The sequence below is a fragment of the Sceloporus undulatus genome, chromosome 1, assembly GCF_019175285.1.
Source record: "Sceloporus undulatus isolate JIND9_A2432 ecotype Alabama chromosome 1, SceUnd_v1.1, whole genome shotgun sequence".
NCBI classification, from domain to species: Eukaryota; Metazoa; Chordata; class Lepidosauria; order Squamata; family Phrynosomatidae; genus Sceloporus; species Sceloporus undulatus.
The window spans coordinates 270,475,802-270,503,019 of NC_056522.1; the positions used below are offsets into that span (position 1 = coordinate 270,475,802).

Consider the following 27,218-nt stretch of genomic DNA (forward strand, 5'->3'; position numbering starts at 1 on the left):
TGATGGTGACTGCCCTACCAAACTTGTGAGTGTGGCAATCTTTTAATACCTCTAATAAATCACAAAAAAGGGACAGAGTTACTGTTGTACTTCAGATAACATATTAAATCATCTTATAGCACTCTGGGAATGAGATGCAGCAAACTCTGGTACTCCTCTTGATTGTAGTACTGGAAGATTCCTTTTCAAAGAAGACGGGAAGATTCCTTTTCAAATTAAGAACAACTTACCAAGTTATCTGCTGAATCTTGAGTTGTGGTTAATCTTAACTGTGATCCAAAACACACTGCAGAAATAATCTAATTTCAGACTGCTTTAAATGCCCTGGCACAATGCTAGGGAATTCTGGGAATTGTAGTTTTGTGAGACATTTATCCTTCTCTGTTAGAGAGCTCTTGTGCTACAATAAACTACAGCTCTCAGGATTTCCTAGCACTGACCCAGGGCCGTCAAAGCAGTCTCAAACCAGATTATTTCTGAAGTGTGTTTTGAACCTTTCATTAGTAAAAACTATGCTTTGAAGCTGGTTTGTTTTCAATATAAAAACAACTGTGATTAACCTAAACAGAAAATGAAGTTTCCAATCTTGAGTTCCACTACAAGAGAAGAGTATGTGAATCCAGTGGGAGGTTAGGCTTGTCCCCATCAAAATATACCAAGGTTTATCATGACATCCAAACATCAGGATTTGCATGAACAGCCTGAATGGAAAACATACCAATGTTCTACAATACAAGTCCATATGCAAACTACAACCAACATCCTGAGTTGTTTAGTTTTTTTTTTTTTTTAAAAAGAGCACATATTTTTAACCCAAGGTTGTGAAAACAAGCTTGAAAATATGTGGGCAATGCAAACTGAAATCTCATAAGCCAAGAAGGGGCTGTCAAAATTTGTGCAATAAAAGACAGGGCTTCATTTTTTTTTTCAGGGCAATCTTTGTTCCCAGCAGAATAAAGTTTGCTGGACAAACACATGTGTGAAAACTTGCTTCAGTCGCACACTTGGTAACAATTACAGAATTCAGCTTTCAGAATTTTGAGTTACTGCAGCACAGACAGCTTATTGCACATATTGTGTCTGCAGAGTTGCGTCCAGCACAGCTGTTCAGGGTGGTGAGGGAGCTAACTCAGCTCTCCCCCACCCTGAACTCTATTTTAGAACCAACTAAGGCCTGCTGTGACGACTTTAACAACTTCTTTGCAGATAAAATCTCTCGGATAAGGGCTGATCTCGACGCTGGCATTTCATCAGAGACAACAGGAGAGGTGTCCAGCGCTTCCGTAGACTCTATTAAACTGGATCATTTTGAGTTTGTACATAGTGATGAAGTGGACAAGCTTCTTGGAAGTGTTAGGAAGACGATGTGCTCTCTCGATCCCTGTCCTTGGCTGACTGCCCAGGGTGGTGATGTGGTAACATCATTATTGTGTCGCATAATTAATGCATCATTCAGGGAGGGAAAATTTCCATCGAGCTTAAAATTAGCAATGGTCAAACCATTGCTTAAAAAACCCTCCCTGGACCCCCTAATAAGAAACAACTATAGGCCGGTCTCACTATTGCCATTTTTAGGTAAGGTGATCGAGAGAGCAGTTGCCTTCCAACTCCAAGCTGTCTTGGATGAAACCAATTATCTGGACCCATTTCAAACTGGCTTCAGAGCGGGATATGGAGTTGAGGCCGCCATGGTCACCTTAGTCGATGATCTTCGTCTGGGCATCGACGGGGTAAGTGTGACCTTGTTGGTGCTTTTGGACATCTCAGCGGCTTTCGATACCATTGACCACAGTATCCTTCTGGAACGCCTGAGAGAGCTGGGCATCGGGGGCACTGCGCTCCAGTGGTTCCGTTCCTATCTCTCGGGCAGATTCCAGATGGTGCAGTTGGGGGACACTTGCTCCTCTAAGAGGGAACTGACATCTGGTGTCCCTCAGGGAGCTATTTTGTCCCCCACTTTGTTTAACATTTACATGAAACCGCTGGGAGAGATCATCCGGAGACACGGGGCGCAGTGTTATCAGTATGCTGATGACACCCAAATATGTTTCTCTGTGTCCCCGACTGATTCAGCGACTAAGGATGGGTTCTCTCCTCTGAATGCCTGCCTGGAGTCGGTAATGGGCTGGATAAGGGAAAACAAACTCAGTTTGAATCCAGAGAAAACGGAAGTACTGGTGATAGGTTACCCAGGCTCAGGGAAGGAAATTTGTCCACCTGTCCTGAACGGGGTCACACTTCCCCTAAAGGATGAAGTTCGCAGGAGTACTTCTGGACTCGTCTCTACAGTTGACATCTCAAGTAGATGCGACGGTCAGATGTGCTTGTTATCAGCTTCGGCTGATACGCCAACTGCGACCCTACCTGGGCCAAAGGGACCTTGAAACTGTGGTACATGCTCTGGTAACCTCTCGCTTAGATTTCTGTAACGCACTCTACATGAGGCAACCCTTGTACCAAGCCCAGAAGCTTCAGCTAGTACAGAATATGGCAGCCAGATTGGTCACTGGTGTTTCCAGGTTTGACCATATAACACCTATTCTGAAAGATCTGCACTGGCTGCCTATTCGCTTTCGAGCGCAATACAAGGTGTTGGTTATTACCTATAAAGCCCTACATGGCTTGGGCCCGAGTTACTTGAGGGACCGCATCTCCCCATATAATCCACCCCGCACACTCAGAACAACTGGGAAGAATTTGCTGGAAATCCCACCTTCTAAATATGTTACTACATCCCAGATGGCCTTCTCAGTAGCGGCCCCCCAAATCTGGAACAGTCTTCCCGAGGAGCTCCGCCTTATCACCCCCCTGGAAACATTTAAAAAGAGGCTTAAAACCTTCCTCTTCTGTCAAGCCTTCCGCTCTGGAAAATGAAGTTGTGTATTTTGATCCCATCGACTCTCTGCCTCTCCCAATTGAATGACTGTTTTAGATTTGTATAGTGTATATTGTGTTACTGGTTTTTATCTATTTTTATGATGTGTTTGTAACTGGTTTTAATTCTGTGTAAACCACTTTGATCTTTTGGGAAAGCAGTATATAAATAATAATAATAATTATTATTATTATTATTATTATTATTATTATTATTCTCTCTCTCTCTCTCTCTCTCTCTCTCTCACACACACACACACAGAGAGAGAGAGAGAACAAAACAATGAACAAAAATAGCCTGAACATGTAGACTAGCACTGCTTCTCAACCAATGGTAGCAATTCTGCAAAGAACTGCTCGTTGCATCTAGAGCCCTAAAACAACTAAGTAATACACTATAGTTGTTTTTTTAAGAGAAGGAGATGCAGGCTATCAGCATCTGATACCCCTCTGGCTATAGCAACGTTGTTCTTCACATAGCTGGTGTTCACACAAGAAAAAAAACAGTATGAGGAGGATATTAAAGTCACTGTCCTTGTGCTGTCCTACAAATGTCTATGATCCTCTGAAATCCTTCAACATTTCTATGGATGCTCTTTCCTTGCTCCCTCTGGATGACAGAACAGAATTACACAACAGAAAGCAAAATACAAGAATAATAAATAAAATAATAAAAGTTTTATTTATATACCGCGCCTTCCCCAGATCAGGGCGGTTTACATACATTATACGTATACATACAATAGATTAAAAACAAACCACACCATACAATTATACAATAAAAATAAACAGCTAAAACAGCTAAAACCCCATTAGCCCATCCTCATGGCCACGGAAGAGGAGGGAGGCCCTTAGGAATTTTTATGGGGGAAATGCTTGCTGGAATAAGAAGGTCTTCAAGTCCTTCTTAAATTGGGCCAGGGAGGTAGTCAAGCGGAGCTCGGCGGGCAGCGTGTTCCAAAGGGCCGGGGCAGCGATGGAAAAAGTCCGCCTAGTGATGGAAGAGAGTCTGGCCCCCGGCACCTTTAGTAGTTGCTGCCCGGATGTTCTGAGGGTGCGGGACGGAGTATATGGGGAGAGGCGGTCCTTCAGGTATCCTGGGCCCAAGCCATTTAGAGCTTTATAGGTAATGACCAACACCTTATATTGGGCCCGGAAGCGAATAGGCAGCCAGTGAAGATCTTTCAACACTGGTGTTATATGGCTGGCCCTAGAAGCTCCAGTGACCAGCCTGGCTGCCATATTTTGCACCATCTGTAGCTTCCGGGTTTGGTATAATGGTTGCCCCATGTAGAGTACATTGCAGAAATCCAATCTTGAGGTTACCAGAGCATGTACGACAGTTTCAAGGTCCCCCTGGGCCAAGTATGGGCGCAGCTGGCGAATAAGCCGAAGCTGATGGCAGGTGCTCTTGACCGTCGCATTCACCTGAGCAGTCAGGTGAAGCGACGAGTCAAGAAGCACTCCCAGACTGCGCACGGAGTCCTTCACAGGGAGCGTGACCCCGTTCAGGACAGGTGGAACCACCGCCATTCCTGGACCAGGGGAACCTATCACGAGTACCTCCGTTTTCTCTGGATTCAACTTGAGTCGGTTCTCCCTCATCCAGCCCATTACTGACTCCAGACAGGCCACGAGAGGAGAGACGCCATCCTCAGTCACTGCATCAGTCGGAGACATAGAGAAAATAATCTGGGTGTCATCAGCGTACTGATAACCCCGCTCCCCATGTCTCCGGATGATCTCTCCCAGCGGTTTCATGTAAATGTTAAATAGCATGGGAGACAGAATGGCTCCTTGAGGGACCCCAGTTGTAAGGGCCCGCTCATCGGAGCACACGTCTCCCAGCTGCACCATCTGGGACCTCCCAGAGTGGTAGGACCGGAACCACTGGAGCGCAGTGCCCCCGATTCCCACCTCTGCCAGGCACCCCAGAAGGATACCATGGTCTATGGTATCGAAAGCCGCTGAGATGTCCAAGAGCACCAACAGGGACACGCTTCCCCGTCGATGCCCAGACGGAGATCATCGACCAAGGCGACCATGGCCGTCTCAACCCCGTAACCCGCCCGAAAGCCAGTTTGAAATGGGTCCAGATAATCCGTTTCATCCAAGACCGCCTGAAGTTGGATTGCAACCGCCCTCTCGATCACCTTTCCCAAAAATGGCAGCAGCGACACTGGCCGATAATTATTATGTACCAGGGGGTCGAGGGAGGGCTTTTTTAAAATAGGTTTAACAATGGCCAATTTGAGTTCTGATGGAAATTGGCCCTCCCTCAAAGATGTATTAATAATCCGGCGTAGCAACGAAGTTGCCGCCGGTCCCCCCTGGGCTGCTAGCCATGAGGGACAGGGATCGAGAGAGCAGGTTGTCTTCCGAACACTTCCGAGGATCTTGTCCACATCATCGGTACTCACCAACTCAAACCGATCCAGTTTAACTGAGTCCACGGAGGCTCTGGACACCTCTACCCTCGGTTCTGCTTGAATGTCGGCATTAAGACCTTCGCTTATCCGAGAGGTTTTATCCGCAAAAAAGTCGTTAAATTGGTCACAGCAGGCCTTAGAAGGTTCAAGGATCTGGTTCAGGGCAGGAGGGAGCTGAGTTAACTCCCTGACCACCCTGAACAACTCTGACGGACGCGACTCCGCGGACGCAATACGAGCACCATAGAACGAATTCTTTGCTGCTTGTAGAAGCTGGTATTCCTACAGTCTTGCTTAGTATTTTACATCCTTCTCAGGAGATAACATATTTTATTTGTAACTTGCTATTTATAGATGTTATGCATTGGGTTTGTTTTATATGCTATTTTAGAAAATCTTTTATATTAACTATATTCTTCTGCTTTCGATATACCCTGAGGAATAAAAACAGGATGTAAACTTGGAAATAAATCAAGTGACTGTATAATGTAGCAGAAAAGTAAGATGAATTGAAACAGCCTGGAATTGGCAGAGAGAGAGCAGGGGCAGTCAAGTAAGCATGTGAAAGTACCTAGGATCTGCACCACAAGCCATCTGCCTATTTTGTAAACTAGCAAGCTACTGAGATTCAAGAAGTATGTCCTACAGAAATACAGTATTATCAGGACCCTCTTTACACCAAAGGGAAATGCCAGTTTGAAAAATGGGATCCGTTGTCATGAATATGCAAACATCTATTCATGATAAAATAAAAAATAAATAAAAACAAACCAAAACTGGTTTTTCACTCACCTTTTATTCAGCTCAATTTCCTGGTTTTCCCATTTTTCAAACTGGCCTGTCACATCAGCAGGAGACCGAAAGATGTCCTTCACATTTAAAAAGAACTCCTAAAAGGGGGAGGGAAAGAGCCCACAGTCTGAAATATTCATCTTGTAAAGCATACTGCCTATTTCAACAGTCATATTGGACTCATTTTCAGCCAAGAACAGGATCAACTCCCTATCTGACAAGAAAAGCAAGTTTTCTGTTACCTGCTGTCAAATCACTTTTGTCTAGGCTATGACTCTGGATATCATGAGCTATGAGACATTAACAAAGCAGTTATTGAGTTCTACAGTTAACTAAATCCAAGGCTTCCTTGCAAAAATAGGATAATAATGACCAGCAACTGTTATGTCCTACCTTACCCCCCATATTCATGACTGTGTACTAAAATGGAAATAATAACTTGAAGGTGACTCTTTTGCTGAAAGCCAGACTTTTCATTTAGCTTCCTCCTATTGACATGTTTCCTGTGAACTATTCCTGGATTAAGGAGGACATCCTGTTCAAGTATAGCATATATTTGAATTTATAATACTAACTTAGATTGAAAGTGGGAGAATTGTTCTGAGTAGACATGGAGTAGGATAATGGATGGGTGACTGGGGAAGATTTTAAAATTGTCTGACATAGCTAGATTCTGTGCCACAGTTAACAAGAAGCAAGTAATTCAACTAGTCGAGTTGCTAACCCTGCTCTCAAGTATTTTTATAGTTATTTTTCTTGATGAGCTGAAAAATATTATTGCACACTACTGCTACTCACACAAAAATTGCACAGTAGTTGAAAACTATGGATCCATCTACTTTCTATTTGTATGTAAGAATAATACATTTAAGAAACCACACTTAGTACAGCAAATATGATTGCTTAGTTGTTCAGTAAAGCCAAACAAACATAATTTCACTTGAAGGTTATTTATAATTTTTGTAGGTGGGTGAGCATTATGTTAAGCAGCTCTTTTTTCAAACAAAAATCTGTTTGGGTTCCTCTAATCGCTCCATAAGATGGCATGAATGTTACAAATAGGGATGCTAAAAAGTTTCTAGATTTGTTTGCAATTTCATAGTTTCTAAGACTATGAGTATATCCTCTTCCCCCCCCCCCCCTTTTCCCAAGAATTTTTCCTGGAACTGCAATGGCCAAGACTGAGTCCAGCAGCAGCGTAAAGTTCTGCCTGCACACAACCAGGATGTGCGACTTGCAATATTCTGCAATTCTTCTCTCTCTGTTTTTGGTTTTTTTTTTTTTTTTGAAACATTGCTCCACAGTATTGGTGGTCCCACACGACAGTGTGAGATGGTAAACCTACCTCCCCATTTTTTTAAAGTGGGAACTTCCTCTGAATCTCATGTCTTTCTGTCAAGATAAGGGAAATTCTCGACCCAATCCAATAAAGAAAATGTAACATGAAAATTATTTGCAATATGTTGCTAGATACTTGTGTTTTAAGCCTACAAGAGCAATGTCTTTTTTAAACAATCTCTGTTATTAGTATAGCACATGGATAATAATAATAAACAATAATTTGTTTTATTTATATACCGCTATTCCAAAGATCATAGCGGTGAACAGCAAATAAGCTAATTAGCAAGTAAGCTAATTTGCCCCCAACAGTCTGGGTACTCATTTTAGCGACCTCGGAAGGATGCAAGCCTGAGTCGAGCTTGGGCCCTTTTGCTGGTCTTGAACTCGCAACCTTGTGGTTTTGAGTGAATGGCTGCAGTATAGGCATTTAACCACTGCGCCACCAGGGCTCCTTGACTAATCTCTTCATATTTCTTTAAATATTAGTTACAAAAATAAGGTAGAAAGTTATCTATGGCTGCATATAGAGGCTTTCCACTCAGCAATAGGAAGAATTTATCTTATTACTACACCATTCTTTTTTGCACCAGCATTTCTACTGTGAATTATACAAACTGTTGGGAAGAGACAATGGAAAAAGCTTGCTCTGTTTTTGTAATATGTACTAGTTCCATGCAATCAAGGGAGTGATGAAGGTTTCTAGAACAGATGGAAAGCAACATTTGACATCCCACATCTTACAGCTGCCTCAGATTCATTTCTCCCTCACCCCCAAATATGGTTTGAAAAACACTACAAACTTCATATAATAGAACTAGACATCACAGAAAAGCACCAAACTGAACATGCGGATTGCACATAATGTTAACTCTGCAGCACTGTCCCCAGGTTTCTGACATGAAATTGTTTTCACATAACTAGAGAATAGTAGTTGCTGATATTAATGCTAATGATTGATGTACAGCTGCTCTTCCATTTTCACGGACTTGGAGTCTGCGTCCCTTGCACATCCATGAGGAGCAAACGGAGGGGCTCCAATATCGTCAATTTTCCATTTTTGTGGGGGGAGGGTCCAGAATGGATCCCCTGCAAAAATGGAGGGGTGACTGTACTAAGAAAACAACTTGACATGGTTTTGCTTCTAAAACAAGAACTCTAAATGAAGTCTCTCCTAGCAATGGTGCAGATTAGGCTAGAGAGAAAATGTTATCTGAACACATCATGATAAATTTCCAATTGATACTGGGCACGTCTTCATCAGATTAAGGGAGGGAGATAAGAATGGCTTCAAAGAGGTCCTTCTTTTGTCATTTTTATCAGCTATTGGGCTTTATTCTTGGTTGCCAATAAAATATTCTGCTGCTCTTACATATCATTCTCATGGTACATTCTAAAATGCTGGAGTACTATTATCTTTACTATCAGCCTATACAATTTATAACCTAGGGATTATGCATTTCTGCCTACCAAATGGTTGTGAATTCCCCATTTTAGCAATTCCAGGCAGGGAGCAAAATCATTTAATCATACCCATGCATTGTTAATAGGCTGCCTCTGGCTTGGTTGGGCTGGCTGTGTATGCCTGTAATATCATTTTCTGGGGATGCCAGATAATGAAAAGTACATTTGGAGAAAGAAGAGAACATAGTTTTCTTTCCAGCCAGAAATGGAACTAGGAGAAGAGTGAGAAGAAGGAAGTACTGCCAAAAGTATTACTTCCATCTCTGAATGTATTGCTTGATTGAGATTTAATGGAATACAGTGGAACCTTGTTATACGCAGGGGTTTGGTTCCAAAATCCCCCGTGGATAACAAAATCCGTGTATGCTCAAGTCCCATTAAATACAATGACTTAGAAAAAATGGTGTCCCTTATAAAAATGGAAAATCAAGGTTTGATATTTGAAATTTATACTTTTTTTGAACATTTTCAAACCGTGTATGCTTGAATCTGTGTATAAAAAATCCGTGTATAAGAAGAGCCAACTGTACAATGGTAAAGTACACAACTAGATCTATTCAAGCTCAGCTTTTTGCTTACACTTTTATAAAAAGTATGTAGCAAATTTACAACACACAGCAATATTTTATATGTAATCAATTATATCTACAATCAGTGGAAGAGAACATTATGCCTTAAGATCCATAAAGCAGCAAAATTTGAAAACACCAACTTAACTTACATTCATAAATTTTTCATACTGAATGGCAGACTCCATGGTATTGCTGGAATAATCTAGTGTGTCCTTCCAAGAATGCATTAGAAAAGCCAGCCTCAACTGCCGAGCTGTTGAGAGATTTCAAGGATTAAAAAAGCGCAGTACAGTAGATGATAATAGTAAAAACCATGATCCCGATTACAATATAAAAGAAATCCTCCAAAGTTTGTTATTAAATAAGCAAAGCAGGTCAGTCTGATAACTTCTTTCTAATTTTTAAAGTCCTAAACAGCTTGTGATCTTGATACTTGAAGGAGTTTGCTATTGTGTCCCTTAAGTCTTTTCCAACTTATGGTGACCAACCTATCACGGGTTTTTCTTAGCAAGATTTGCTCAGATGAGAGCTTGCCTCTGCCTCCCTCTGAGGCCGAGAGGCTGCCCAAGCTCACCTAGTGGGTTTCCATGACACACTGGGGATTTCAACCCTGTCCTCCAGAATTGCAGTCCAATGCTCAAGCCACAACACCACACTTGAAGGAATATCTCTCCCTATATGTGTGTATCTCCTGTTTGCAGGAGAGTCCGTCTCTTGTGTCCCACCAGGGGTCACAATACATTGTGGAAGGAGGAAGAGGAGGTCCCAGTTGTTGTTGTTATTATTATGCTTTATTTATATAGCGCTGTACATTTGCACAGTGCTGTACATACAAACAATAATAGATATAAATAATACATAACAATACAGGAAAGGGTTCAATAAAACAGGCAACAAATTAAAAACTTCAAATACCATATAATAGTCACACAATGCCTGGGAATGCTTCTCTGAACAGTTGTGGACTATCCTCACTTCTGAGGTCAAACTGACACTAACACTGGCTTCCTTCTAGGGCTAGGTTAAAACATAGCTTTTTATTAAAGTTTTTGAGGCCTACTTGATTTCACCCAAATCTGCACACATGCATGGGTTATAAAGTTTAACTCATCATATTGTTTAATATGTTTTAAGTCTGTTTAAGTTATTCTCTACTGTTTTAAATTTAAAATTGTTTAAATTGGTTATATTTGTACACTACCTTGAGATCCTGTGATATATGGTGAAATATAAATGTTTAAACAAAAAAAGTTATTTTTTATAAAATTACATTTGAAAAGACTGGATACTGTTTTTCTCCTAATAAAATAAAGGTCTTACCTGTATGCCTTTTAAGTGCATCTTTTATCGTAATAAAGTTTTTCAAAGATTTGGACATTTTACAACCAGCAATTGTCAGGTGCCCAGTGTGCAAGAAATAGCGAACCCAGTGGTCATTGTCGAAGTATGCCTATGACATACATGGGAATAAAGCACCTATATTTGAATATGAATATCCATTAGAATGCAGCTATATGCAGAAAAGAAGAAATAAGGCTTCCATGCTCTCCCTGCTCCTCCCAAACATCATGTTCTCTCCAGTTAAGACAGAGAAATGTAATGTGAAATGCAGCAAGATAAGATTTCTACCATTACCCATATTGCTATTGTGATTATAGATCCCTAAATCACTATTTCTCAAATTTTACTAGACATCCAAGATACTTTTTTTCAGGAAGAAAATTGGGACATGCTTTTTCTCAACAGTCCAAAAGCTATGAAATTTCCCCCCTCAGGCACTTCCTATGCAAAATTAAATAGGGGGCTTCCTTCCTTGTAAGTGCAGATCAATACAGGGTTAGTTCAGCTAATATGTTATATACTTTAGGTTAATATGTAAGGAGGAGATCACACTCCCTTTGTCACTGCTGTTTTCATGTGGAGAAGCTTTACACACAGAGGTGGTTCTCCTCTTCAGATGATTGTTCTCCATACATGTTAACTTAAAATTGAATAAGATTGGACCAGTTCCTTCCACCACCACCCCCCAGGGCTGGCCTGTCCATATAGGTAACCTAGGCAGCTGCCTAGGGCGCCAAAAGTTTGGGGGCGGCACTGGTGCGGCACAGAGAGCGAGCGCGCCAATCCCGGGGCGCCACTCATGCTCCCACTGGCCCTGCCCGCTTTTGCTTTTTGCAAAGAGCAAAAAGGAGACGGGCCAGCAGGAGGGCAAGTGGCACCCAGGATTGGCTGGGCTGTGCGCGCGCCCATTGCCCTCCCCTGGGCCTCCTGCCTTTTGCTCTCCTGCCCTATATGCTTCCTCTGTACAATAAATGATTTTACAAACTTCTATCATGTCTCCCTTTACTCATTCTTTTTTCTAAGTTGAATAGCTCTAAATGTTCTAAACTTTCCTCATAAATCTCTTCTGCAGCACTCTGATAATTTCAATTACCCCCTTTTGAAACTTTTTCAGCGCTATAATGTCCCTTTTTAGGTTTAGCTACTTATTTGAATTATTTGAAGTATTGCAAAGAAAATTGTAAGGGCAGCATAATACTAGCAGTTTTACTTTAAATTCCTTATCTAATTATGCCCAACAAAGAGTTTGCCTTTTTCAAAGCAGACTGAGTCAACATTTTCACTGAGCTTTCCATCATAACCTAAAGATCCCTTTCTCTGACACTGCCAGCTCAAATCCTATCAGTGTAGGAAATAGGCGAGAAGCTATCTTTAGCCCCAGTGGGCACCACTTTACAAATACTTACACTGCATCACATTGGCCCATCCACCCTATTTGGACAGATCCAGGTGGCACTCTTTGAAATCTCTTTTCATGGTTTCTTTTTCAAATTGTAACTTCTTCTGAATGAAGCTATCTTATGTTGCATTTGCTATCGACATTACTCCCCTTCACCCAAGACTGGAACATAATGGTACTGTCATTTCTTCTTTTTAAAATAAAAAGTGGTATAGTCTTCCCAAATATTCTTTACCAAGTGATGTAAGGAATATAAACATTGAAATGCTTTTGTTGGGATTGTTTGGACAATGGTCCCTCATCCTTGTGCAGCCAAGGCTTGTAACATACCTCAGGGTACCTTATTTTCTCCCCCACCTCCCAACCATGAATGGAAGCAGACGTCTAAACTAGGAAAACCTGTATTGATTTGAAAGCAGCATCACTCTTGATCTCTGAATGTATTAAACAAATTCAGCTTCTGCAGCAAGTTCAGTATCAGAATTCAATGGAGACTCCCCAATCCCATAAACATGGGAGTTTGCCTCTACATGCAATAAGAGGAGCACATGAGGAGACTAGTCCTGCTTCAGATCTCTTTGCCAGTCTGGAAGTGGGACAGGATCAAAAGAAAAAGCTTTCAGGAGACATTTTTAAATGTATCCCTACTACCTAAATTTAAGTAGATTTACAAACCTGTAGGATCTGAGCACACAATACACAATGCTTTCCACATGCCTTCAAAACAGAGTTAGAAAATATATCAATTTGCGATTTCCAGTCCTGGTTTGGCTATCAAGTCCAAATCATAGTTTGCTGATTAGGATGCAATTGTAAACTATGCTTTCACTGAGCCAGGAAAAGAATGAAAGTGTCGAAGGGGAAGAGAAAGAGTATAAACTGGAGACTCAGATGCTTATCATATTAGTCAGTTATTTTGGATTGTCCCATTTGAAAAATACTTCACTTGTACTTGCAAAGATTGTTGGATGCTGATGCTGTGCATCATATCCTCACTACATTTGTACTTTAATAGTATAACTTTCTGATTTTTTTTCTGCACTGTATGTAATTCCTGGATACAGAGACCATTTGCCCCACCTTGTCTGCATCACCTCCTATGTCATTATTGTTTTGCATCAATTTTGTTTAATTAAGCTGTACACTATTATAGCATGACATTACAGTGCTATTACACCACTGCCTTAAAATATTAATATTAATAATTACTAAAAATAATTTTTAAAAACCAGACTGTGGCAGTAACACTGTGATGTGTGATACCATAGGAAAGGAGTGGAGAGATCTTCGGAAAAAACTGCTGTGCAGTGAAGACATCTGAATAGTGACTTCAAAAGGTCAACAGGTTGAGATCACATTGTTATTTCACTATTACATCAAACCATTTACATATACCTTAAAAGTTACAAAGAAAATCTAAAAAAGGTTTCAAGGGTGTACATCAAAGAAAATGGATAGGAAACACAGACATTCTCTTGGAAAGTCTTGTCTTCCATGCCCAGGCTTCCCTGCTTGCTTGGAAATCTCCAGGGACAGGGCACCATCCTACACTCACATCACATCCATTATTTAGTAACTCTTGTAAAAGATGTAGAATGACACATTTGCACTCAAACTAGTTACTGAATATAACAGGAAACAGGGTCATTAACAGATATTTCAAGAATAAGAAAAATGGAGTTCCCAACAATTCTACAGCACGGTCTCTGGAGAACATCAATGTCATGTGATAAGGCTAAGGCAAAGGTGGGATTAATCCACCATTATAGCAATAGCATCTTACAGCACTGTTATAACAGTATAACAGCATACTTGAGTCAACAGCTGGGTACGCTGTTAATGAGCAGGTCAGGGAAAGTGGGCGAGGGGGAGGTGTGGCCATGGTCCACAAAAGCTACATCAACTTAACCAGGAACCCAGTCCAGACAACAAAGCACATCGAGTGTATTTACCTGACCCTAAAAACCAAGGACAGTTTAGGGATTCTGCTGGTCTACCATCCACCCCATTGCCTAGCAGACTCCCTAGCCGAGCTGACAAAGCTGGTCTTGGAGCTGGTGTTGGAGTCTTCTAGGCTTCTTATCCTGGGAGACCTTAACATCCCCTTCGAGGACAGCTCATTAGATCTAACAGGTGCAGCTCAGCAGTTCATGGATTCCATGACTGCCATGGGCCTGTCCCAATTGGTTTCAGGTCCGACACACTGTGCAGGTAATACACTTGATGTGGTCTTTAGCATGGACAGGGAACAACCATGGGCAGAGGTAATTCATACCTCTCCCTTGTCATGGACGGATCATATCCTGGTTAAGGTGGAACTGACAGCCACAATATATATCGCCCCCGGGGGTGGAGGACCTATTAATATGGTCTGCCCTCAAAGGCTGATGGAACCAAAAAGGTTCAAAGAAGCCTTAGTGGGAGTTGTGGTTGGGAATGATGGCAATTCTATCGAAACCCTGGTTAATACGTGGACAATCTTACCAGGGCAATAGACACCATCGCACCCGAGCGTCCTTTCCAGACCGCTCCGAATAGAAAATCCTGGTACACAGAAGATCTCCGGCAGATGAAGTTGGCCGTGCAATGACTAGATTGCTGCTGGCAGAAACACCAGTGCATATCTGAGAAGACACTCCAAGAGAAGATGTTGCGTTCCTATGGAGTGGAAATCAATGCAGCAAAGAATTCGTTCTATGCTGCACGGATTGCATCGGTGGAGTTTCGTCCAACAGAGCTGTTCAGTGTGGTTAAGGAGTTAACTCAACTACCTTCCACCCTGAACCCTTTATTAGAACCAACTACAGCCTGCTGTGACGCTTTTAATGATTTCTTCGCTGATAAAATCTCTCAGATAAGGGCTGATCTCAACGCTGGCGTTTTGGCAAAATCAATAAGAGAGATATCCAGTGACTCTGTAAACAGAATTAAACTGGATCACTTTGAGTTAGTAAATACCAATGACGTGGACAAGCTCCTTGGAAGTGTAAGGAGGATGACTTGCCCCTCGATCCTTGCCCCTCTTGGTTGACCGTTCAGGGAGGAGATGCAATAAAAACATCATTACAGCTTATAATAAATGCATCCTTTTGGGGGGGAATATTTCCATATACCTTAAAACAAGCGATGGTGAAGCCACTTTTAAAGAAACCCTCCCTAGACCCCCTGTTAAGGAATAACCACAGACCAGTCTCCTTATTACCATTCTTGGGCAAAGTGACCGAGAGGGTGGTGGCCTTCCAACTCCAAGCTGTCTTGGATGAAACCGATTATCTGGACCCATTTCAAACTGGCTTTAGGGCGGGTTACGGAGTTGAGACAGCCATGGTCGCCTTAGTCGATGACCTCCGTCTGGGCATCGACAGTGGAAATGTGATCCTGTTGGTGCTCCTGGACATCTCAGCGGCCTTTGATACCATAGACAATGGTATCCTTCTGGAACGCCTGAGGGAGTTAGGCATTGGAGGCACTGCACTTTAGTGGTTCCGTTCCTACCTCTCAGGTAGATTCCAGATGGTGAGGCTGGGGGACAGCTGCTCTCGCAAAAGAGAGCTGACATCTGGCATCCCTCAGGGTGCCATTCTGTCCCCCATGCTGTTTAACATTTACATGAAGCCGGTGGGTGAGATCATCCGGAGACATGGGGCACGGTGTTATCAGTATGCTGATGACACCCAGATCTATTTCTCTATGTCTCCAACTGACACAGTGACTAAGGATGGCATCTCTCCTCTGGACAACTGCCTAGGGTCAGTAATGGGCTGGATGAGGGAAAACAAACTCAGATTGCATCCAGAAAAAACAGAAGTACTTGTGATAGGTACCCCAAACCCAGGAAGGGAAATTTGTCATCCAGTCCTGGACTGGATCACACTTCCCCTAAAGGACAAAGTTCGCAGTTTGGGAGTACTCCTGGACTCATCTCTACAATTATCATCTCAAGTAGATGCGACAGCCAGGAGTGCTTGGTACCAGCTTCGGCTGATTCGCCAACTGTGCCCCTACCTGGACTGAAAGGACCTCGAAACTGTGGTACATGCACTGGTAATCTCTCGCTTAGATTTCTGTAATGCGCTCTACATGGGGCTACCTTTGTACCAAGTTCGGAAGCTTCAACTAGTCCAAAACGCAGCAGCCAGACTGGTCACCAGAACTTCCAGGTCAGACCATATAACACCTGTATTAAAATCTTTACACTGGCTGGCAATTAGCTTCCGGGCACAGTACAAAGTGTTGGTCATTACCTTTAAAGCCCTGCATGGCTTGGGCCTGAGTTACTTGAGGGAACGCCTCTCCCTATATAATCTGCCCCACACTCTCAGAATAACTGGGAAGAATCTACTAGATCATATAAAAGTCAGACTAGTAACTACTTCCCAAAGAGCGTATACAGCTGTGACTCCCATGCTTTGGAACAACCTTCCGGAAGAGATCAGACTGATTTCAACCTTAGATGCCTTTAAGAAGGCACTAAAAACTTACCTCTTCCGGCAAGCATACCCCCCCCCCCCCGATCTTCTATAAAGACCTAAAGTAAACTTCACCTCATGAAAAAACAAGATAACTTTATCATAGGATGCAATGTGGTTTTAATATTGTATTGTTATATTTTGATATTACATTGTTTTTAAATTGTAATTTTAGATATTCTGTTATTGAAATACTGTTGTAATCCTGCTTCGATCCGTCGGGAGAGGTGGGAAAATAGAAACTTATTATTATTATTAAATAAATCAGGGAAGAAATCAATATCCTTGAGGGGAGGAGGGAGTGCCTATGACTTAGGTTCAGATCAAATGGGTAAACTGTGTCTGGTCATTATATCCAAAGTATTCAAACTTTCAAACCATTTGAAGATCACATTAAACCAGAGTTAGAGAAGCTTGACATGATGCCAAATAGTGGTGGAAAAGCAACTGGCAATTCAGAATCAGAATACTAGAGTTGCAAAAACGGTTGGATTTGGCATGATACCTGAATGAACAAGGCACTGTTATAGCCATTGCTTTGTTGCCACAGTCTTCTGTCTTACAGAAAAAGGAGTGTTGAGTGGATGGGAATAAAGGAAGAAAGCTGTTCTAAACCACACCTTCCCTGTCCTTTTAGAAGCTCAAATTAGTTTGCAAGCTAGAGTTCCTACATGCAAGTGGAGGTTCTAAACTATAGTTACTGGAAACCACAATTCTGTGTAAACTGTGTTGTAAATATCAGACATTTCTGCAAGTCAGAGCCAGTTGAATTTTAAAGCTCAGTTGGAAGGAGCGCACATAGACATTAGGAACTAGAACAATAGAGGAAATTATGATATCACTTACCTCAGACTGTGCCAATTCGTTGTCATGGTGGGGGAATCGAAGATCAAAACCTCCTCCATGAATGTCCATTGACTCTCCTAGAATGGATCCAGCCATTGCAGAACATTCAATATGCCACCCTGGACGGCCCTATACAGAAATAAAATATATTATAAACACAACTATTAATCGGTTCTCAATAAATTTACTTACTTTAGGCCGGCTATGTTTCTCTTGAGCTTCCAGTGGGCAGCCCATTGCTTAAAACATTGTCCTTGAAATCAAGATTTTTTAAAAATCGTATTTATGTGTATTCTTAAAAGCAACTGGGTGACACTGAGGAAGTCACACTCTCTCAGTTTTCAAGGAAGACAAAGGCAAACACCCTCTGAACAAATCTTGCCAAGAAAACTCCATCTTTGGCCTGAGAGGGAGTTGGCCAGGCAAGTCCAGCTCCATCAGGACTAAGCCTGAAGGAAGGAGACTCCGCCCTCCACAACTGCCGTCTGCCGGCCTGAGAGGGAGTTGGCCAGGCAAGTCCAGCTCCATCAGGACTAAGCCTGAAGGAAGGAGCCGCCCTCCAAACTGACTACTGCCGTCGGCCGCCTGAGAGGGAGTTGGCCAGGCAAGTCCAGCTCCATCAGGACTAAGCCTGAGGAAGAGACTCCGCGCCTCACAACACTCTGCCGGCCTGAAGGAGTTGGCCAGGCAAGTCAAGCTCCATCAGGACAAGCCTGAAGGAAGGAGACTCCGCCCTCCACAACTGCCGTCGCCGGCCTGAGAGGGAGTTGCCAGGCAAGTCCAGCTCCATCAGGACTAAGCCTGAAGGAAGGAGACTCCCCCTCCACAACTGCCGTCCTGCCGCCTGAGAGGGAGTTGGCCAGGCATCCAGCTCATCAGGACTAAGCCTGAGGAAGGAGACTCCGCCCTCCACAACTGCCGTCTGCCGGCCTGAGAGGGAGTTGGCCAGGCAAGTCCAGCTCCATCAGGACTAAGCCTGAGGGAAGGAGACTCCGCCCTCCACAACTGCCGTCTGCCGGCCTGAGAGGAGTTGGCCAGGCAAGTCCAGCTCCATCAGGACTAAGCCTGAAGGAAGGAGACTCCGCCCCCAAAACTGCCGTCTGCCGGCTGAGAGGGAGTTGGCCAGGCAGGTCAGCTTCCACAGGACTAAGCCTGAAGGAAGAGACTCCGCCTCCACAACTGCCGTCGGCCGGCGAGAGAAATAAAAAATATTATTGAATGTGTCTCCTTGGTTTTAACTAGACAAAAGCTGAGAGGGAGTTCGCCAGGCAAGTCCAGCTCTATCAGGACTAGACTTGAAGAAGGAAGAGCCCTCCCTCCAGTCTATCTGCCTTGGTCCAGGCCTTAGAGGGAGAGAAGAACCACTGGACCTCATCCCCTTTCCCTCCATCATTCCCTTCTCCTTTTGTTTCGTGTCTTTTAGATTGTAAGCCTGAGGGCAGGGAACTGTCTGATCAAAAATAATATTGTAAGCCGCCCTGAGAGCCATTAGGGCTGAAGGGCGGGATATAAACACCTAAATAAATAAATAAATAAATCAGAAATCAGAAACAACTTGAAGGCACAACAGTAAACAAACCAATCAAAAAAACTATTTTTAAAGTTGTTTTTTTCTGCTAAGAGTGTTTTCACTTGTCTTGGTTTTTGTTGTATTTCTTTTATTGTTGGGTTGAGAGGTGATACAGACCTAAATAAATAAAATGGTATAAAAGAAAATTTACTCTTTCAAGTTAATGTTGATTATGCTGACCTAAGAGGAATTAATAGAAATACATTCTTAAAGATGCAGCATTTCTATTTTATGGCCTGAACACAATTGCTCTGCTATTGTACCGCTTTAACACTGAGTCTGAGTCTTTTCCCACTACTAAAATTTGTCTGAAGTGACAGTAGCCATCATTACCACAGCTGTCACTGAAATTCAGCAGCGACAATGGTGGCTATACTACAGAAGTGTTTCAGGAAATTCTCCGGTATACAGAACCCAGCAAATGCAGAGAGTAAAAGTGAAGAAAAAGGAAAAGGAACAAAGGGTGGAAGCCAACAAGATTTTGGCAGCACAGCTGGTAATGGCAGCCATCAGTTCTGAAATGCTGGAGGTGATGGGAGGGCCATTAAGCTAGAGTATCAAGGCTCTATGCAGCACACAAGTTGTATGTTAACAATCCATGCATCACACAGACAAAAACAACCACAGAATTATAGAATCACAGAGTTGGAAAGAACCTTAAGGGTCATCTAATCCCACCTTGCTAGGGCAGGAATCCACAGTTAAGCATCCCTGACAAGTTACTGACTTCTGTTTAAAAACCTCCAATGTAGGAGATTCTCTTACCCTCTGAGGTAGTCTATCATACTCTCAAACAGCTTTGACTATCAGAAGGTTCTTCCTAACATTTAGGAAGACTGTTAAGAGTGTTACTGAACACAGTATAAAGCACCATCTGGAGTATGTTTGGCTTTGGAACCCACAGTTTAAGAAAGTAAACGACAGTGCAAAGAGAATACAGCTATGGGAACATCTGCTATAAAAGGCAACTATGGTAACAGAATAATTGGAATACAGGTTCAGAATGTAACTGTGTAAACACAGAATGGCTATCAGATGATTGGGGCTGACTATCAAAGTTACTAGATGAAAGACCCCCCCCCCCCAAAAAAAAGAGCTCAGCAACAATTTCAGCATGGAAATAGCAGAACATTCTAACACTGATGACTGAAACTGAAGATTCTATAAATTGCCAATGGTTGGATTAGAATGTAATGAAAGAGTAAACGTGCCATAAGTGATAATAGTTTGGCAGGCCTCTATGATACCAGCTTGCAACTTATACTTTAACTGGTGCTTTAGGACATTAGAAAGACTGGACCATTTGTTATGAAAGGCTGTTTACTGTTAATTTTATAGGACTCATTTACAGCTACATACATAAACACACAGGCCTAAATCCTGTTGTTCATCTTGACTAGAGCAGAACCACATAATTACTGGAATTTACCTACATGTAGTCCCACCACTCAATAATCAATTGTAACTGAGCCTACTGTAGCAGACACCAGACACAACAGGATACCAGCCACACAGTGCCCCATAACAGTGTTTTGGATTCAATGCAAGGTAACTCCACTTGTATGTGGACCTATACTTCTTTTCCCCGTCCCCAACCACCAGTCTCTTTCAAACTGGGTCCAGAATGTGGGGAGGGGGCGCTCCAGATTGGTGTTACAGGGGGCATAGAGAACTGCAGTTAAAATGGAAAATCAACTTTTGTCCCCCCATATGAGAAGAATTGTTTTCTGCCCATACAAACGATCTATTCAATCCAAACAACCATCCTTACTTTTCCCCAAGGAGAATCCCATGAAGGCTCTCCAGGTTTGGAGGATTTCCATAAGGCAAAGTCATTTGGAGAATGCTTCTCACTTAAACGGTCTGCTGACACACTCAAGTCACCTGTGAAAGACAAGAACAGCTTTTTAAAACATTCATGAACCTTTCAAAAATTGTCTTTATACATCCGCTGACTACATCAATTTACCTTCACCCTCTTGAAGTGCTTTTTGATCTCCCACAGCTTCAGGAACCAATTTAGCATAGGAGTGTTTTTCTGAGGCATCAAATTTAATTGTATCAAAATAGACAGATCCATTGGACACATAACTAGAAGACAAAAACACAGTTTTACTGGAAACTCTAATCAGCATTGAATCAGACACAAAAGTACAATGCTTAGAAAAGATACCTTTTGAAACTCTAAATCTCAGCCACAATAGCTACTGGCCATACTGACAGGTGAATCTGAGAGATGTAATCTGAAAAGTAACCTTCCAAGCTCTGTAAAATATTACTACTATAATATTTAAAGACTAGTTTCTTTCCCTGCATTCTATGGCGGGTGACCAGTAGGATTCCAACAGAATGGGGTTGTGTTCCTTGATTTCATGCCAAAAGAAATAATGTGGTAGCTCAACATACATGAAGGGAGGAAACTGAGTTGCGGAAAGATTTCTTACTGTATCCAGTAAGAAGGACATAGTCCAGTATTGGACGATGACTGTGGAGACCCAGGTTCGATTCCCAGCTCAACCAAGAAACCTACTGGATGACCTTGAGCAAGTCAATGCTCTCAGCCTCAGGGGAAGGCAATAGCAAACCTTCTCTGAACAAATCTTGCAAAGAAAACCCCATGATAAGTTTGCCTTAGGATAGCCACAAATCGGAAACCATTTGGAGGCACACAAGAACAACTACATCAGCTTCACATCCATCACTGGGCAGTGTCAAAGTGATTTATGCTGGAGTACCTTGTTAATGTGGACCAGCATACAAGTCTGAATTCTTTGAATTTTGATGCCTGAAAGTTATTTTTCCATTTTCAGTCAGTTTTCTGACAGTATTCATCACACAAAAGAATTAAAATTAGGGATGGCAAATATGTTAAGCTTGATTTGGCTCATGTTTTGTTTTTGTTTTTATTTCCCCTCTGTTATGTTCATTCTATCCCGGTACAGACTGCAATTTGTTGTCCCCAAAAAAATCCACGTATATTTTTATGTGCATTTTAATACATAACACTTTTAGTGAATGTTTTCAAGTTTTTCTCTTCTGAACAATGCATGTTTGTATACACCTTTTCCCAACTATATACATTTTTGTTATAGTGTTTCAAATGTATGCAGTTTTCCCAATCTGCATCACAAATTCCTGAAAGTATGGACTTCATTATTTAATGGTGCTCCAGTTCAGGGTGAGGAAATTCTCACCAGTTCATATACAAAAGCTGTGTGTACACTTTCTAACAGAGACACCATTCTAGAAGAACCAGTCTTCAATTCTGTAAACTAATGCAGCCTTCAAAGTCACAAACTATTGCTGAAAAGGCATATTCACATCATTTATTACAGTGCAAAAAAACAGGCCGCTCCCCCCCCCCCCCCCCCAAAAAAAAACCCTGAAAACATACATAGAAGAATCATTTCATGGTATCTGTTGAGCCATTTAATTTTACTACTGTTCTTTATTTTGTCCCAGCACAGACAGTGCTAACCTAGGAGGCATCCGCACTGCAGAAATAATCCAGGTTGACACCACTTTAACTGCCATGGCTCAGTGCTATGGAATTTTCCATTTCGTGGGGCACCAGAGCTCTCTGGAAGTGAAGACTAAATATCTCACAAAACTACAATTTCCAGAACTCTATAGTTAAAGTGCTATCAACATGGATTATTTCTGCAGTGCAGATTCAGCCTTAGGACAGTACTTCTTAACTGGAACAGCAGCTGCCAGAAGTCCGGGTCAGCGTGGCCAATGGCCAAGAATTCAGGGAGTTGAAGCCCCAAACATCTGGAGGATCACAGTTTGAGAAATACTGGCTTAGGAAGCTTAGACAAAATATTTACCATAAAAGTATTTCTCATAATTAACAAATAAAACAGCTTTCCATTAGGAAGACCATTGCATTACCAGACTTTATTGATATAGAATTTGGACTGATTATATGTAAGTATTGTACTTATAGAAGGGCATATGACTGTGACTGCAGCAAACAGTAAGGGAGATGGTGAGAAAAAAGATCTGTGCTAAGACAGCCAATTTATTTGAAACATTCCCACATAACTTTATTAGTTATATCTCATACAGTTTGGCATAGCATAAGGCAAGGATCCAGGCACAAGGCAAGTTGATTACAGTCTGGTGTCACCACCCAGCCTGCTTAAAGGGGAAATGTTAGTAGGAGCAAAACAGCACCAAGCTATCCAACACAATAGATACTGATTGCATGTGTCATAACTGCCAACCTGGCAGGTACCAAGAATGCCAGCTACCGAGTTAAACTGAATCTGAAGCAAGAACTGAGACTCATTAAAGCCCTCCCCCAACACATACTGAAGAATGAGGAACCCACATTTACATACTTCAGCTATGAATTCTACATAATGCTTCCAGCACCTTTTTGAATGTTGTGACAGTACTATATTGATATTTAGTAGAATACCAAGAGAACACTGCTATGGGGAAACAAACACCCCACAACAGTTGAGCCAATCATGAACCATGGGTGAAATTTAAAACAGGAGCATTAACACTGTCCATAGTGAAGTGGTGACCAGTGCAAGACAAGGATGGGCAGGAAGAAAGCAGACACTTTCAAAAATAAGGCCATACTTCCATTTACCCCAGGAGCCAACCAGATGGTCAAGGTTCTCTTTCTGCTTCTCTCTCAAGCGCCACCCTAGGAGGCAAACTCACACAGCTCGTTGGCTTCTGGGTTGGGGCTCAAACTACATCAAGGCGGTAATGGAGATGACCATCCAAAACCATCTACCCAGCTGCTGAAATATTTCTCTCATTGACTTCAGCTGTCTCCTTGATCTTCCACCCCCAACCATTGATCCTCAAATAAATGAGGGACCTGTGATCATATCTTATAAACACTGTATGAATCAAAGAAAAAGTTAAGGTCCATCTATACTTACCCATATCCATTATCTACAATCTTTTGAACGAAGTCTACAATTTCAGGTATATATTCACTAACACGTGTTAAAACATCTGGAGGTAATACCTAGAAGCAAACAAACAATGCATGATCTAAGGCACAACCTCTGTGTGTCATGTTCTCATTCATGTGTGAGAGCCTGGAAAAAGTACTTTCTTGGATTACTTCCAGAATCTCTTTGTTGTTGCTGTGTGCCATCAAGTTGTTTCCAACTTGAAGGTAACATTAAAGCAAATGCACTGGGGTTTTCCTCACATGATTTGTTCAGAGGAGGTTTGCCATGGCCTTTTACTGATGCTGAGAAAGTGCGACTTGACCAAGGTCACTCTGAGCTTCCATGGCTAAGTGGGGATTTGAATCCTGGTCTCCTCGAGTCCTAACAGAACACTCAAACCACTATACCATTCTGGTCCAAAATCCCTAGCCATCCAAAAAGTAATTTTTCCAAGGTCTGGCATATTAACATGAATACTTGAAAAGATGCTCTGATGAAGCTGGAAGTACAGCCACAGGCATATTGGTAATTACAAAATAACTGTGGCTGAAGAAGTGGACTGTTATCTGTGAAAGCTCATGCTAAAATAAATCAATTAGTCTCAAATGTTCTCCCTGAGTCCTTCAGTTCTGTCTGACTGCTTCATCTCTATTTTATACTGAAATAGGCAAAAATTAAGGCCCAGTACAGACCATCAATTTGCAGTGGCCTGGGCCTAAATTAGGGCTCAGGAGAGCAGAGCGTCTGCACGCTCTGAGCAATCCTGATGTTATTTTATCCAAATGGTGCAGTGCACAAAAGACGTCACTGCGCTGCTCCAGGGCCCTAATGGCGCCTTGGCAGCGGAATGGAAAGGAGCTGCATTTCGCAGCTCCTTTTGGGGGGGGCGGATCGTTGCCAAGCCCATGCAGTTACTGCGGCAACAATCCAGAAAAGCCGTCCCTTTCTTCTCATCTGTACAGCCCCTAAAATCTGAAATATAATCTAAAGCTAAAAAGAAAGTCATCACTACTGGGTTGACTGCAAGAAATTAGTTCTTGATTTATACCTTGTCAAAATTTTGGTTTTCTAGGTATGACAGCATTATGAAACAGAGTGCTACAAAGAGAGGTCACCACAGAAAGGTCTCATTATGCCAATTATTCTAAATTATTATGCATCCAAATCTGTCACTAGGGTTATGGCATGAAGCCTGGAACAACAACTTAGCACTGGATAGGTTTTGGGGCTATGTGGCCATGTTCTAGAAGAGTTTCTTCCTGACATTTCACCAGCATCTGTGGCTGGCATCTTCAGAGAATGCTGGCGAAACGTCAGGAAGAAACTCTGCTAGAACATGGCCACATAGTCCAAAAACCCCACAAAAAACTATGGATGCCGGCCATGAAAGCCTTCGACTTCACATTAGCATTGGATGTCTCCTTTTTCAACCTTCGGAAGAAGGTACTTACATTGAGAGCTGCCATATCTTTATGATATTCCTCTTCCCAGAATTTGGGAAGCTTGGAAAATATAGAGTTGTCAGTCACCTGACTGCCAAGTTTAGCATCCAGCCACTCAGAGAGTATATCTTTTGCTTCTTGCAACAATGTCTGGAAAATAAATGCATACATAACTTAACAAAACAGCAGTCTATCACAATTCATGATTCTCCATGAGGAAGCCTTCACTGTGTTTCAATTCACCAATGTTGATTTTTTTTTTAATGTGGATCCAGGGTTACACCTCACACGTAAGTGAAGCTCTTGTCTCGTCCTGGTAGGAAGCCCTTTTTGTTTCATGAGAAGCTTCTTCAATGGGTCTTCTAACTGTGAGGCATACTTTGAAGGGAACCCTGTTGTTGCAGTAAGGCAGAAGTGGCTGAATAGCTCCTGTGAGCTTGTACAAGATGTATTTCTCCCTTTGGCTTTAAGCTAGGAGAATTAATTTGTCCATATATTAATTGATTCTGTACTGTTATACCAGTGGTCTTCCAGTCAAACAAAGGGGGAGGTTCCCTCTCCCCCTTCCCCACAGTACCCCATTCCTCAAATTTCCTCTGCAACAAATTGGGACTGGAACAAGAAACTGTAATGGAAAGAAGGAATCTGTTCTTCCAAGTGTCTCTCCACTGGCAGACAGACATTATTTGATACAATCCAATGCCAACTTCATTGATATAAGTGGATTCAAGAAAATAAAGATGATCTATTAGAGGACCACAAGGGTATAGTTTTTGCTGTTATCCAAGAAATCTCAGTTCTTGCAACCACACTATTTTAAATAAATAACTTGCCTCAGAAAAGAGCACCAGCCCTACAAACTGAAATCCATCAAGTACAAACCTCAGCATGTTTACTGACTTCTCCTTCAGAGAGTGTCTTGTGCAGTGCATTTTCTAGAGGTTCCACAGCAGCTTTCACTGCAGCCTGAATCCTTTCCAGCATTTGTTTCTTATCAGGGTCAGAGATTTCTTGTAGTTTAGCTGAAAAGGGCTGATGTAAGAAACATGAATTCAATATAAATACAAAAGCAAATGAAAGCTCCTGCAAGGCAACAAACAAGCACCACTGCATAAAACAAGACCTATCTCATCAAATGATCCTTAATGACCCCTTAGTCTTGTTAAGAGAGTAAAATACTCAGGCCAAAAATATTATCAAGTGTCTAAGGTATACAGCTGTTTTGGCCTTGAGGGCTGTACCCAAGTCACAGCAGGGGCAGGGCTGGGGGACTGCATGCAAACAAGAATCTCAGCACCCAGGGTAAAATGAGTAAACCAGGGACGGGCAGCTATCTGAGATCTATAACTTGCACATTCCTTTTACCCAACAGATCTTGGAGACCTACAACATGGGTTTTAAAATATTTTCTTTTACTTTACTTTTTTAAAATGGAAAGTGCCTGCCTGTACCCTTTAAAGGACATGGGTTGCAATTTAACTAATGCTTTTGCTTCCAAAATCTTTTTTCAGAAGAATATGGAATTCTCTCAGCAATTCTCTCCAACCACCATCTTGAGGGGGAGAGAGGCCAGGCCTGGAAGACAAAGAGCCCTCCTCCAACCACCATCTTGAGGGGGAGAGAGGCCTTTTAATTTTTTGTATTATTTTGCAATTTTACTGTACACCGCTATGATCATTGTGGAATAGCGGTCTATAAATAAAAATTATTATTATTATTATTATTATTATTATTATTATTATTATTATTATTATTAT

General features: G+C 42.0%; 1 protein-coding gene across 1 annotated transcript in view; it reads right to left on the reverse strand.

The window, feature by feature from the left end:
• Positions 1-27,218, reverse strand: part of CARS1 (cysteinyl-tRNA synthetase 1) — a 73,566-nt gene that overhangs the window by 22,407 nt on the left and 23,941 nt on the right. Inside the window, exons 7-15 of the mRNA XM_042459423.1 lie at positions 26,344-26,493; positions 25,471-25,611; positions 24,002-24,090; positions 21,064-21,185; positions 20,866-20,978; positions 17,525-17,653; positions 10,790-10,919; positions 9,619-9,722; positions 6,096-6,193 (exon numbers count right to left, since the gene is read on the reverse strand). Of these exons, the coding sequence (XP_042315357.1) occupies positions 6,096-6,193; positions 9,619-9,722; positions 10,790-10,919; positions 17,525-17,653; positions 20,866-20,978; positions 21,064-21,185; positions 24,002-24,090; positions 25,471-25,611; positions 26,344-26,493 (1,076 nt within the window). The remainder of the gene's footprint in view (positions 1-6,095; positions 6,194-9,618; positions 9,723-10,789; positions 10,920-17,524; positions 17,654-20,865; positions 20,979-21,063; positions 21,186-24,001; positions 24,091-25,470; positions 25,612-26,343; positions 26,494-27,218) is intronic.